At 44.3% G+C, this 14,731-nt stretch overlaps 1 protein-coding gene across 4 annotated transcripts in view; it reads right to left on the bottom strand.

Annotated features, from left to right (window-relative positions):
- The window catches only part of map3k19 (mitogen-activated protein kinase kinase kinase 19), a 109,898-nt gene extending 95,477 nt beyond the window's left edge, over window positions 1–14,421 (bottom strand). For all 4 annotated transcript variants that reach the window (XM_068035069.1, XM_068035071.1, XM_068035072.1 and 1 more), the window contains exon 1: window positions 14,224–14,421. In XM_068035069.1, the coding sequence (XP_067891170.1) occupies window positions 14,224–14,241 (18 nt within the window). In that variant the 5' untranslated portion in view covers window positions 14,242–14,421. The remainder of the gene's footprint in view (window positions 1–14,223) is intronic.
- Between the last annotated feature and the right edge of the window lie 310 nt (window positions 14,422–14,731).

Raw genomic sequence — 14,731 nt, 5'->3', positions numbered from 1 at the left:
AGGTAGCCAGGAAAGAACTGAAGAATGGACTTAGGAGAGTTTTTTTTTAGTTTTTTTAGTGATACAGCACTGAAACAGGCCCTTCGGCCCACCGAGTCTGTGCCGACCATCAACCACCCATTTTTATACTAATCCTACACTATTCCCATATTCCTATCACATCCCCACCTGTCCCTATATATTTCCCTACCACCTACCTATACTAGGGGCAATTTATAATGGCCAATTAACCTATCAACCTGCAAGTCTTTGGCATGTGGGAGGAAACCGGAGCACCCGGAGGAAACCCACGCAGACACAGGGAGAACTTGCAAACTCCGCACAGGCAGTACCCAGAATCAAACCCAGGTCCCTGGAGCTGTGAGGCTGCAGTGCTAACCACTGCGCCACTGTGCCGCCCAGCTAGAGCTAGAAGGGGACATGAAAACGTCTTGGCGGGTAGGATTAAGGAAAATCCCAAGGCGTTCTACACTTATGTGAAGAACAAGAGGATGGCCAGAGTGAGGGTCGGGCTGATCAGGGATAGTGGAGGGAACTTGTGCCTGGAGTTGGAGGAGGTAGGGGAGGTCCTAAATGAATACTTTGCTTCAGTATTCACTAGTGAGAGGGACCTGGTCGTTTGTGAGGACAGCGTGGAACAGGCTGATTTGCTCGAACAGGTTGAGGTTAAGAGGGAGGATGTGCTGGAAATTTTGAAAGACATGAGGATAGATAAGTCCCCGGGGCCAGACGGGATATACCCAAGGATATTATGGGAAGCGAGGGAAGAGATTGCTGCGCCTTTGGCGATGATCTTTGCGTCCTCACTGTCCACTGGAGTAGTACCAGATGATTGGAGGGTGGCAAATGTTATTCCCTTGTTCAAGAAAGGGAATCGGAATAACCCTGGGAATTATAGACCAGTCAGTCTTACGTCGGTAGTGGGCAAATTATTGGAGAGGATTCTGAGAGACAGGATTTATGATTATTTGGAAAAGCATAGTTTGATTAGAGACAGTCAGCATGGCTTTGTGAGGGGCAGGTCATGCCTCACAAGCCTTATGGAATTGTTTGAAGATGTGACAAAACACGTTGATGAAGGAAGAGCAGTGGATGTGGTGTATATGGATTTTAGCAAGGCGTTTGATAAGGTTCCCCATGGTAGGCTCATTCAGAAAGTAAGGAGGCATGGGATACAGGGAAAGTTGGCTGTCTGGATACAAAATTGGCTGGCCCATAGAAGACAGAGGGTGGTAGTCGATGGAAAGTATTCAGCATGGAGCTCGGTGACCAGTGGTGTTCCGCAGGGATCTGTTCTGGGACCTCTGCTCTTTGTGATTTTTATAAATGACTTGGATGATGAAGTGGAAGGCTGGGTTAGTAAGTTTGCCGATGACACGAAGGTTGCTGGACTTGTGGATAGTGTGGAAGGCTGTTGTAGATTGCAATGGGACATTGACAGGATGCAGAGCTGGGCTGAGAAGTGGCAGATGGAATTCAACCTGGAAAAGTGTGAAGTGATTCATTTTGGAAGGTTGAATTTGAATGCAAAATACAGGCTTAAAGACAGGATTCTTGGTAGTGTGGAGGAACAGAGGGATCTTGGGGTCCATGTCCATAGATCGCTCAAAGTTGCCACCCAAGTTGATAGGGTTGTTAAGAAGGCGTATGGGGTGTTGGCTTTCATTAACAGGGGGATTGAGTTTAAGAGCCGCGAGGTTATGCTGCAGCTCTACAAAGCCGTGGTTAGACCACACTTGGAATATTGTGTTCAGTTCTGGTCGCCTCATTATAGGAAGGATGTGGAAGCTTTAGAGAAGGTGCAGAGGAGATTTACCAGGATGCTGCCTGGACTGGGGGGCATGTCTTATGAAGAAAGGTTGAGGGAGCTAGGGCTTTTCTCATTGGAGCGAAGAAGGATGAGAGGTGACTTGATAGAGGTGTACAAGATGATGAGAGGCATAGATAGAGTGGATAGCCAGAGACTTTTTCCCAGGGTGGAAAGGGCTATCACCAGGGGGCATAATTTTAAGGTGATTGGAGGAAGGTTTCGGGGAGATGTCAGAGGTAGGTTCTTTACACAGAGAGTGGTGGGTGCGTGGAATGCACTGCCAGCGGTGGTAGTAGAAGCAGATACATTAGGGACATTTAAGCGACTCTTGGATAGGTACATGGATGATAGTAGTATGAAGGGTATTGTAGGTAGTTTGATCCTTGAGTAGGTTAAAGGTTCGGCACAACATCGTGGGCCGAAGGGCCTGTACTGTGCTGTACTGTTCTATGTTCTATGTTCTATGTTCTTAAAACCTGATGTTTCACAACAGAGTGTTAGACAAGTACTAATAGAATCAGGTGATAAGAATCAGAGAGAAAAATTGTCTTAAAGTTACAGGGATAATTTGCTCACCCCTTCTTGTCAAAGGTTAAGAACCCTGCTAAAGGATGCACATGTGATTGATGAAAAGTATACACGGTCAATAGATGAGATGAGCAAGAATTGTGAAATCTGTAAAAAAAAAATCAGAGGACACCGCCACATTCTATTGTAAACCTTCTGATGTCACATTATTTTAATGAGATGGTTGCCATGGATCTAAAAGTATGGGACAAAGACAGAAATATTTTCATTTTACATTTTATAGACCTAGTGACCAGCTTTATTCTTTCTACAATAATACATAGGAAGGACAAAAAGGTAATAATTGACAAAATCATGGAGAAATGGATTGGGCCTGGACTTGGGACACTTGCGAAGTTTCTGACTGATAATGGAGGGGAATTTGCCTGTGACGAGTTTAGAGATGTGTGAAAATATGAACATCATGGTCATGAATACCACAGCCGTAAGTCCTTTCAGCAATGGACTCTGTGAAAGGAATCATGTGGTGATCGGTGAAATGCTGCATAGCTGATCAACCAGACTGAAAGTTGCTAACTGCCCTGGAATGGGTCGTTCATGCAAAGAATTCACTCCAGGTGGTTGAAGGGTTTAGTACTTATCAATTAGTCTATGCGTGAAATCCCAAATTGCTTTCTGTTCTGTGTGATAGTCCTCCTGCACTAGAAGGTACCACAATTAGTTCAATTTTTTTCCTGCAAATTTGAATGATTTACATGTAGGGAGATGGGCTTTCATCAAGGTTGAGGTCTCAGACAAAATTCGGAGAGCACTAGGGCATCGTATTAGACAATCTGAGACAGACTTCATTTCAGGAGATTTAGTATACTATAAAAGAGAGGGTCATAGGGAATGGAAAGGCCCTGGTAAGGTAATGGGTTGTGATGGTAAGACAGTAATTATCAAATATGGCAATCAAACTGTTAAGGTTCATTCCGTATGATTGATCAGAATTAATTACAATATCTCAGACTCTGAACAGTTGACAGAAGTAAACGAGGCAACTTGTATCTCAAATACTCATGTGTTTTGTGATGAAGGGCCTGAGGATCAGAATGCAGCAGACCAAAGGTTTGATAGTGGTAATGTGAGTGATCATAACACACATCACCAAACTATCATATCCACAGGCCAATTGCACAAAGTGGATACCCTGGTGACATATATTCCAGAGGGGGTCTAAGTGAATGGCGCATTGTGACAATTGTGGGATTTGCAGGAAAAGCTACTGGCAAGTTTAAGTATTGGTTGAATATTCAGGATGATGGCTAAGAAGTGAAGTCCATGGACTGGCAGAAGGAGGTGAAAGAGTGGAGATTAAGAAACAGCAGTGCAAGTATTTATAGTGAGTCTGGAATGATTCTTGCATCAGAAAACGATCACAAACTAGAGAAAGAGCCTCCGATAGTGCAAGAGGGAGATTTCTCAGTAGTAGTCCCAGGAGGGAGAAAAGTAGATGCAGAGACCATAGTTTGAATAGATTAGACGATGAAATAAAAGATGCAGAAGTCCTACAGTCATAGAGTCATAGAGTTATACAGCACAGAAACAGACCCTTTGGCCAATCGTGTCTGTGCCGGCCATCAAGCACCTAACTATTCTAATCGCATTTTCCAGCACTTGGCCCGTAGCCTTGTATGCTATGGCATTTCAAGTACTCACCTAAATACTTCTTAAATGTTGTGAGGGTTCCTGCCTCTACCACCTCTTCAGGCAGTGCGTTTCAGATTCCAACCACCCTCTGAGTGAATTTTTTTCCCTCAAATCCACTCTAAACCTCCTGCACCTTACCTTAATTCTATGCCCCCTGGTTATTGACCCCTCCGCTAAGGGAAAAAAGTTTCTTCCTATCTAACCTATCAATGCCCCTCTTTATTTGAGTATACCTCAATCATATCTCTCCTCAGTCTTCTCTGCTCTAAGGAAAACAACCTAGCCTTTTCAGTCTCTCTTCATAGCTGAAATGCTCCAGCCCAGGCAACATCCTGGTGAATCTCCTCTGCACCCCCTCCAGTGCAATCACATCCTTCCTAGAGTGTGATGCCCAGAACTGTACACAGTACTCCAGCTGTGGCTTAACTAGCATTTTATACAGCTCCATCATAACCTCCCTGCTCTTATATTCTATGCATCGGCTAATAAAGGCAAATATCCTGTAACAGAATTGAAAAAGAAGTCCTCAGGATTGTGAAGTTTTGGTGGCTGCCAATAAAATTGAGGATAAACTAATAAGAGAGGCAAAACAAAGGGAATTAGATAGTTGGGGAGAGTTTGGATTTATTCTGAGGTACCAGATAAGGGTCAACCAGCCTTGTCACATAGGTGGATTTGTACTGAAAAAGTCCTTGCAGGTGGGGCTTATAAACCTAAAGCGAGGCTAGTTGCGTAGGATTTTGAAGAGTGACTGGGTGATGCAGATGTTAGAGTGGATTCTCACACAGCTGGAAAAGTAATCTTAAAAACCTTTTAACTCTTTTGGCAACATATTCATGGGAATCCTGAAGATGCTGTCTGTCAGTCACTGCTCTGCCACAGGCAAACATTGATATCAGTTGATGTGGCGTGAACGTCCCTTTTTCTGCTCTCGTATTGCTGATAGGAACCCCATAAAAAATTAAGCCTTGTTCAATGAGCAGATCTGAGTAATAACTACTGCTGAACACCCAATCTGGCCCTGAAAATATAATTTTATATTTGTGAAATGTTGTTAAAGTTACAATTAATTACTAGAATTTTTAAGTTAGATTTTTTTTAAATGTTTAAAGTTAGTTCATGATATTTTAGCTTCTACTTTAACCCTATGTGTATGTCCCAATCTTTAGTTTGTTCTCTGTAAAAATTTTTAAAGTGATTTATTTATTAGCGTTTTTCATTTTCTGGTTGGTTGTCTGTGAGCTGCTTGGACAGCTTGATGACATCACTGCAGCACCGACACTGTCTGTCCCCATTAAACAACATTACAGTCGACTGTACGTCGAGAGAGTTAAAGTTTTTGCCACAGAGATCACTAGATCTCTCAACAAGGCTTTCTTCGAGGTCAGAGGCAAGTGCCCTTGCTTCACCGCTGTTGGCAAAATACAGACCTATATTTAATCATGGCTTAGATAAGACAATATGGGGCCATTTATCCAAGTTATGCCAATGTCACAAAATTTAGTCACATAGTAAGTAGTGTAAACGGGAGCATAAAATTATTGAGAGACATTAATAGATTATATGAGTGGGCAAAACTGTTGTAGATGGATTTTAATGTGGGTAAATGTGAGGTCATCTATTTTGGACCAAGAAGGGATAGATTCAATTACTTTTTAAATGGTGAAAAACTAGGAACAGTGGAGGTCCAAATAAGATTTAGGGGTCCATGCACAGATAACAAAAATATAGTAGTCAAGTACAAAGAAATAATCAAACAGGCTAGGGGGCTAGAATATAAAGGGGAAGAAGTTTTGCTACAGCAACACAAAGTCCTGGTTAGATTATATCTGGAATAAAGTTTTGATCATCGCACCTTAGAAAGGATATATTGGCCTCCAAAGGACTGCAATGCAAATTCACCAGAATGTTACCATAGCTCCGAGGGTTAGATTATGAAGGGAGATTATATAAATCAGGAATAAAAACAAGAAATGCTGGAAATACTCAGCAGGTCTGGCAGCGTCTGTGGCAAGAGAAGCAGAGTTAACATTTCAGGTCAGTGACCCTTCTTCAGAACTAGCAGATGTTAGAAATGTGAAAGGTTTTAAGCAAGTAAAGTTGGGGTGGGGCAAGAGATAACAAAGGAGAAGGTGTAGATAGGACAAGGTCACACAGAATAACTGACCAGAAGGTTATGGAGCAAAGGCAAACAGTATGTTAATGGTGTGTTGAAAGACAAAGCATTAGTACAGATAGGGTGTTAACGGACTGAAAACTGAACAGCCACAAGTACAAACATGAAAAAAAACAGTGGTTAGGCAAACCGAACAACCTAAGATAAAACAAAATAAACACAAAAGAAATTTTAAAAAGGAAAAAGAAAAAATAACTAAAATTAAAAGTAAAATGGGGGGCCCATCATGCTCTGAAATTATTGAACTCAATGTTCAGTCCAGCAGGCTGTAGTATGCCTAATCGGTAAATGAGATGCTGTTCCCCGAGCTTGTGTTGATGTTCACTGGAACATCATCGCAAGTTCGAGGAACAGCCTCCATATCCAAAGGTTCATCCTCCACCATTTCCGCCACCTTCAGTGTGATACCACTACCAAACACATCTTTCACTCCCTTCCCCGTCAGCATTCCAAAGGGATCGTTCCCTCCGCGACACCTTGGTCCACTCCTCCATTACCCCCACCACCTCGTCCCCTTCCCACGGCACCTTCCCCTGCAAACGCAGGAGGTGTAATACTTGCCCAATTACCTCCTCTCTCCTCACTATCCCAGGTCCTAAACACTCCTTTCAAGTGAAGCAGTGATTTACTTGTACTTCTTTCAATGTAGTATACTGTATTCGCTGCTCATAATGGGGAGACCAAATGGAGACTGGGTGACTGCTTTGTGGAACACCTCTGCTCAGTCCGAAAGCATGACCCCGAGTTTCCGGTTGCTTGCCATTTCAACTCTCCCCCCTGCTGTCATGCTCACATCTCTGTCCTGGGATTGCTGCAGTGTTCTAGTGAACATCAACGCAAGCTCAAGGAACAGCATCTCATTTACCAATTAGGCACACTACAGCCTGCTGGACTGAACATTGAGTTCAATAATTTCAGAGCATGACGCCCCCCCCCCCACTCCATTTTACTTTTATTTTAGTTATTTTTTCTTTTTACATTTTTTTTGTGTTTATTATATTTTATTTTATCTTAGTTTGTTTAGTTTGCCTACCCACAGTTTTTTTTCATGTTTGTGCTTGTGGCTGTTCAGTTTTCAGTCCGTTAACACCCTATCTGTACTAATGCTTTGTCTTTCAACATACCATTAACATATTGTTTGCCTTTGCTCCATGACCTTCTGGTCAGTTATTCTCTGTGACCTTGTCTTTTATTATCTCTTGCCCCACCCCCGTTTTACTTGCGTAAAACCTTTCACATTTCTAATATCTGCTAGTTCTGAAGAAGGGTCACTGACCTGAAATGTTAATTCTGCTTCTCTCTCCACAGATGCTGCCAGACCTGCTGAGTATTTCCAGCATTTCTTGTTTTCATTTCAGATTTCCAGCATCCGCAGTATTTTGCATTTATATAAATTAGGCTTTTATTCCCTCGAATATAGACGTTTAAGGGAGGATTTGGTTGAGAGTTTTAGGATTTTGAAATTAATTAATAGGGTAGATAGAGAGAAACTTTTTCTGCTGGTGGGGAGTCTAAAACAAGAGGACATTACCTTAAGATCAGAGACAGGCCACTCAGGAGAGAAGTTAGAAAAGACTTTTTCATGCAAAGGGCAGTAGTAGTTAAGAGCTCTCTCCCACAAAATGTAGCAGACATGAGCTCAATTAAAAATTTTAAATATGAGATCCATAGATTTTTGTTAGTCAAGGGTATTAAGGAATATAGAGCCAAGGTGGGTGGATGGAGTTCGGATATAGATTAGCCATGATCTTACTGAATGGCGAACAGGCTTAAGAGGCTGAATGGATACTCCTGATCATGTGTTCCTATGAAAGGGGTGGAGGAAAAAAAACAATGGCACAAAAGGGGACAGGCAATGAAGAGAAAAGAGGGAAACATGGATGACCATGCAGTGGAAAATCAGAAGAAAAGGAAGCAAAATGTATAATAATGAAGGGGACAGGAAATGAACACATGGTGCTTTGGCAGGAAGAGTGGTGGTAAGCTGGGACCACCTCTATGAAGCTGGGGAAGGAAAGAGAGAGCCAGCTTTCACAAAGAGTGGTGAAAGCCTAGAAAGGTGGTTTGAATGGGGAGAATAGTGCCAACTTGAATTGGAGAAAAATAGTGTCAGCTTGAAAAAAGGTGGAAGTCAGACCTACCAGAAGTTGCAGTACAGTGGTTTACAGCTGTGAGGGAGTCACCCTGGGAGTTCTGACCCCATGATGTCTCTTGGCCACCGGTCAAATATGGGCAAGAAAACTTCTTGCTGATTACCACCTACCGCCCTCTCTCAGCTGATGAATCAGTACTCCTCCATGTTGAAGACCGTGTGGAAGAAGCACTGAGGGTAGCAGGGGCACAGACTGTACTCTGGGTGGGGGACTTCAATGTTCATCACCAAGAGTGGCTCGGTAGCACCATTACTGACCGAGCTGGCTGAGTCTGAAGCACAGGCTGCCAGACTGGGCCTGCAACAGTTGGTGGGAGAAACAAGAGGGAAAAGCCTACTTGACCTCACTTTAACCAATCTACTTGTCGTACATGCATCTGTCCATGACAGTATTGATAGGAGTGACCACTGCACAATCCTTGTGCAGACGAAGTCCCGTCTTCACACTGAGGATATCATCATTGTGTTGTGTGGCACTACCCTGTGCTAAATGGGTTCGTTTCAGAACAGATCTAGCAGCTCAAAACTGGGCATCCTTGAGACTCCTGTGGACCATCAGCAGTAGCAGAATTGTACTCTACTGCAATCTGTAACCTCATGGTCTGGCATATCCTTTACTCTACCATTACCATCAAGCTAGGGGATCAACCCTGGTTCAATGAGGAGCATAGGACAACATGCCAGGAGCAGCACCAGGCATACCTAAAAATTAATTGCCATCCTGGTGAAGCTACAACACAGGACTACATGTATGCTAAACAAAGTGATCCCACAACCAATGGATCATATCGAAGCTCTGCAGTCCTGCCACATCCAGTCATGAATGGTGACGGGCAATTAAACAACTAACCAGAGGAGGAAACTCCACAAACATCCCCATCCTCAATGATGGGGGAGCCCAGCACGTCAGTATAAAAGACAAGGCTGGAGCATTTGCAATCAGCTTCAGTCAGAAGTGCATGATACATCTTGGACTCCTCCTTGAGTCGCCAGCATCACAGATGCCAGTCTTCAGCCAATTCGATTCACTCCATATGATATCAAGGAACGGCTGAAGGCACTGCATATAGCAAAGGCTGTGGGCCCTGACAACATCAAGGCTTGGTACTGAAGACTTGTGCTCTAGAACCAGCCATGCCTCCAGTCAAACTGTTTCAGGATGGCTACAACAGTGGCATCTACCCAACAATGTGGAAAATGTCCTGTCCACAAAAAGCAGGACAAATCCAATCCAGCCAATTAACACCCCATCAGTCTACTCTCGATCATCAGCAAAGCGATGGAAGGTGTCATTGACAGTCCTATCAAGTGGCACTTATTCAGCAATTACCCGCTTATCGATGATCAGTTTGGTTCCGCCAGGGCCGCTCAGCTCCTGACCTCATTACAGCCTTTTTACAAACATGGACAAAAGAGCTGAATTTCAGAGGTGAGAGTGCCTGCCCTTGACATCAAGGTAGCATTTCACTGAGTGTGTCCTCAAGGAGCCATAGCAAAACTGAAATCAATGAGAATCAGCGCAAAACTCTCCACTGGTTGGAGTTATACCTAGCACAAAGGCAGATGGTGGTGGAGGGTTGCTGGAGGCCAAACATCTCAGCCCCAGAACATCGCTGCACGAGTTCCTCAGTGTAGTGTCCTAGGCCCAACCACCTACAGCTGCTTCATCAATCACCCTTCCTCCATCATAAGGTCAGAATGACCCGATGATTGCACAGTATTCAGTACCATTTGAGACTCCTCAGATATTGAAGCAGTCTGTGCCCACAAGCAGCAAGATGTGGACAACATTCAAGCTTGGGCTGATAAGTGGCAAGTAACATTCGCGCCACATGTGTGCCAGGCAATGACCATCTCCAGCAAGAGAGAATCTAACCATGTCCCCTTGATATTCAACAGCATTACCATTGCTGAATCCCCCACCATCAACAACCTGGGGATTACCATTGACTAGAAACCTAAGTGGGCCAGCCATATAGATTCTCTGACTGCAAGAGCAGGCCAGAGTATGGGAATTCTATGGTGAGTAACTCACCTCCTAACTCCCCAAAGCCTGTCCATCAACTACAAGGCACAAGTCAGGAGTTAGATGGAATACTCTCCACTTGCTTGGATGAGTGCAACTCCAACAACACTCAAGAAGCTCGACAACGTCCAGGATAAAGCAGCCAGTTTGATCAGCACCCCATCCAGCACCTTAAACATTCATTCCCTCCACCACCTGTGCATACTGGCAGCAGTGTGTACCATCTACATATGCACTGCAGCAGCCCACCAAGACAGCACCTTCCAGATTCTGCCACCTAGAAGGACAAGGGCAGTGAGGGCATGGGAACACCACCAACTGCAGCTTTCCCTCAAAGCCACACACCATCCTGACTTGGAACGATATTGTCGTTCTTTCACTGTCGCTGGGTCAAAAACCTGGAACTCCCTTCCTAACAGAAATTCCTACACTACTTGGGACTGCAGCAGTACAAGACAGTGGTTCAAAGGCAATTAGGGATGGGCAACAAATGTTGACCTTGCCAGCACACTCACATCCCACGAAAGAATAAAAAAATGGGTTTGGAAGAAAAAGAAAAATTATCTAAATTAACCAGAATGCATCATTTTTAATGTAAAAATTCAATTTATTTGGTGGGGGGACTATGCTTCCAGACTATCCTGGAAATTAACTGCTAATTTTGTGTCTTCAACATGTGGATTTCCCCTTCTGGCTTTCATTTACTTATGTTATTACTTTCCAATATAAGTGAAGAAATGTGAGTATCCTACAGCTCAAGTTACAAAGCCTGTGCTCCTGCTTGTTTTCACATACCAAAGGCTTATAATCAGGACTGTTATTTAATTGTCAGCTTTTGGGAGTTGTGTAATTTTTTTTGAAGTTGCTAGTCAGTTTTAAGAGTATTCTTCATTGGGATTGACAACTTTGAAGTCAGGAGCACCAGTATGCAACAGCTTTGAGTCATTCAGTTGGTGATGCTGGAATAAATAGTCGGTCCTGAAGGCTCTAATGGTCATGCATTCAGTTTACTTCTTTATAAGAAACCTTCCTCCTTGGCTGGTAAACAGTGCAGCATGCCACCTCCACAATTTGGGGATACTGTAGTGTAGTGGTTATATTAGGGGAATGGTAATTGAGAGGCCTGGACTAATCAAGAAAATGTCAATTCAATTACAAATACCTGAGAATTCAGATTAAAAAATATGAAAATTAAAAAAACTGCTGTCAGCAAAAGAAAAGTGACCATAATGCTGTTAGATTATCGTAAAAACACGATACATTCACTAGTGTCCTTTAGGGGAAAAATCTGCCATCCATACCTGGGGCCAACTTTTCAAAGTAGAAGCTGGAAACAGGAGCCTGGACTGGTTTTTGGTCTGAAGCCTGCCTCCTCTAGAAAGCTGATTCAGATTGCAATTTTCAAGTGGAAACGCCTTAATTGGTACGGCGACTGGTTCTCTGTCCTCTTAGAGCCAGTAGAATTGGAAATAGCAGGGATTCAGATCAAGTGCGGGGCTCATCATTGAGGCTGCTGGTTGCCCTGAGGGAGAGATCTGCCTTCCATAGCACCAGAAGGAAGAGAGATGTCACTGGGGAGCTGAAGGCCTGTCACCAGGGGCAGGGCAGACACTCGTTTCATCAATGCCCAGCTGGATCTAATTCTGGAGGCTGTGAGGGACAGGAGGGAGGTCCTCTTCCTAGAGGGTGGCAGGAGGAGGCCACTTTGTTATGCAGCAGGGGCAACTGTTCAGTGTTATCCCCATTGCCCCCTCTTCCTCTTCCTCCCTTATCTCCTGCTCCTCCCCTGATGAATTGTCTCCTTCCAGCGGTTCACGGTCCTCAAGGTCCACACCTCTATGGAGGGCCATGTTATGGAGAGCGCAGCAGAGCACCACAATGACCAAGACCCTTGCAGGAGGGCATTGAATGGTGCCACCTGACCGATTCAGGCACCAGATTTAGATCCTCAGAAACCCAATGGCCTGCTCAATGGTTGGCCTACTGAGCAGGGGGCATTGGTTGTTTCGCCTCTTGCCTCTGTATAGGGCTCTCATAGAGGGGTCAGTACCAACTCTTCAAGGGATTTCCCTTGTCCCCTTGAAGCCAGCCATGCACTTTGGGGATGGAGTGAAGATCTGAGGCAGACTGGACTGGCAGAGCTTGAAGGAGTCATGGCAGCTGCCAGGAAAACAAGTGCACACATAGAGAAAGCTCTTGTTGTGGTTGCAGACCAGTTGGACATTGAGGGAATGGAAGCTTCCTGTTGATGTATCTCACTGGCCATTCGCTGGGTGACTTGATGGCATCAAACCATGTTGTGTTCTCCCCCGTCCCCCCCGCCATAGCGTTTCCCCATTGCCAGCCTTTAAAAATGATGCCCTGCATCTGAAGGAATCCATCCATGCCATCAAAGCCCAATGCCCTCTATGCCAGTGCAGGCCCATCTGTGCCAAAGTGGGTGTAGTTCCTACCCTCCTGAAAAGGGGATCCATCACCTGCCTGATGGCCCAATGAGATGATGACTGGGTCCACAGCTGATTCCTGTAACAACCTGGCTGCATAGAATTCAGGGCACCTGAGGCCTTGATGGCTGCAGATAGAGAAATGGCATGGGGGTCCTGAGGCCTCAGGCCATTATGGATCAGATCAGACAGGGCTGAGGCCATCTGCCTGGATAGATGTGGCCTCGGCACTGGTGCTCTGTCATTTGCAGGTAGCAGATTCTTGGGCTGTGCACCCGACATCCTGGGTAGCGCCTTCCTCCCCTTGCAGCCCCCCGCTGTGCTCCTCTGGCTTCCAGCTGTCCAAGAGGTTGCATCTGCTGCAGCTCATCCTGGCTGCTCTGTCCAGCGTCAGAGTAGCCTGTTCCCATCTGACCTCCTTCAGCTGGGCCTTAAACATTCACCATGCCTGCCACTGTGATTCTAGCAGGCTCACTTCCCTATCTGGTTTCATGGCACTCTCTAAATGTAATATTTAACTTGTTCAGGTTCAACAATATCCACACTGAGACACATCTAAGGCAGCTATGCTTTATTTGCTGCTTCTGCTTTAATTTAATCAGCCCTTCCCATAGCCCTCATATCCCTGCACAATGCTCACGTCTTCAAACCAAGTCGTGTTCTCCATCGCAAACCCCCACCCCCATAGCATTTTCCCCTTTCCCAGCCTTTAAAAATAGCTCCCTGCTCCTGACAAGCTTGTTAATGAGCTCTTTAATAAGCCCAGAAGCAATTAATTGGAGGCGAACATGCGACCCGTTCTGTCCCTGCCTGCGGCACTTTTTAAACTGCATTGTGTTCTAGAGGCAGTGAGACCCAGTGCCGACATCAGAGAATGCGATCTTCAAATCGCGCTCGCTGCTGTTCACTCTCTTAAATCCGGCTCCTGGTCTGGTCTATATGTGCCACATCACTGCAGTTGGCTTTTGACTGCTCTAGGGCACTTAGGGATGGGCAATACATGCCGACCTTGTCATCATTTCTCACATACTGAGAACGAATCTAAAAATTATACCTATTTCTACAATTGCCATACATTCCACTATAAAATGCTATAATTTGTCAAAGATGAACATATTCTGGAAAGAATATGTGCCGTATAGTCACTGCTAAAACTGCCATTACACCATGGACAGAGAATAATAAATAAGCAATTATCGAACCTTTACTAAGAGTCCCAGCACCCCCAGCTGGTAGGAATTCGCTTGGATTACGGTTTGTTTTTGCCAGTTCTAATTTATAATAAGCTTCTTAAAATTAATATCACAAAAATTAAAAAAACCCACAACCGTTATATCTTATAAATCAATCCATTGATTTTATTCATAATTTCCTGGTGTGTGTAGTCAGTCTTACCTTTGATGATCCGATCATGCCAAAGACAAATAACCATGTTCTGATTCCTTGCGGAGTCCGACGAACTAGTATCGAGATTTAAACTATAACATCAGCAAAGGTAAAGGCTGTACCGTTGGTCTTTAAGTAATGCTGCTTAAAAGTGCAAAGGCCGACCTATTTCAGCACCTAGAAGGCGAGCTGTGGTGCTGTTTCCCGGGGACTTGGTATTGCTCTGTCTGAAGGTTTATAGTTTACAGTGTGGTTGCCGGTAGCAACAGTTGGACTCACTGAAACTAAGGAAAAGCTTTCACAGAGCAACCGAATAAAAGCTTTCCCTCGAAAACGATCGCCAGGACGATCTTATAAAGAGATTAATGCAAAAGATTCAATTTTAGACATTGTGTGGGAATTGACCCAAGACGCTTACATTTGTTATCAACAGTTTTTTTTTGCAATGTTGCATTTACGTGTGAAGTACTATACTCGTGTTTTAACCGAATTGACAGTTTTTCAAATTCTTTCACGA

The sequence above is a fragment of the Heterodontus francisci genome, chromosome 7, assembly GCF_036365525.1.
Source record: "Heterodontus francisci isolate sHetFra1 chromosome 7, sHetFra1.hap1, whole genome shotgun sequence".
NCBI lineage: Eukaryota > Metazoa > Chordata > Chondrichthyes > Heterodontiformes > Heterodontidae > Heterodontus > Heterodontus francisci.
Note: the sequence above shows the minus strand (reverse complement) of the source record. Positions and strands in the feature narration are given on the sequence as shown.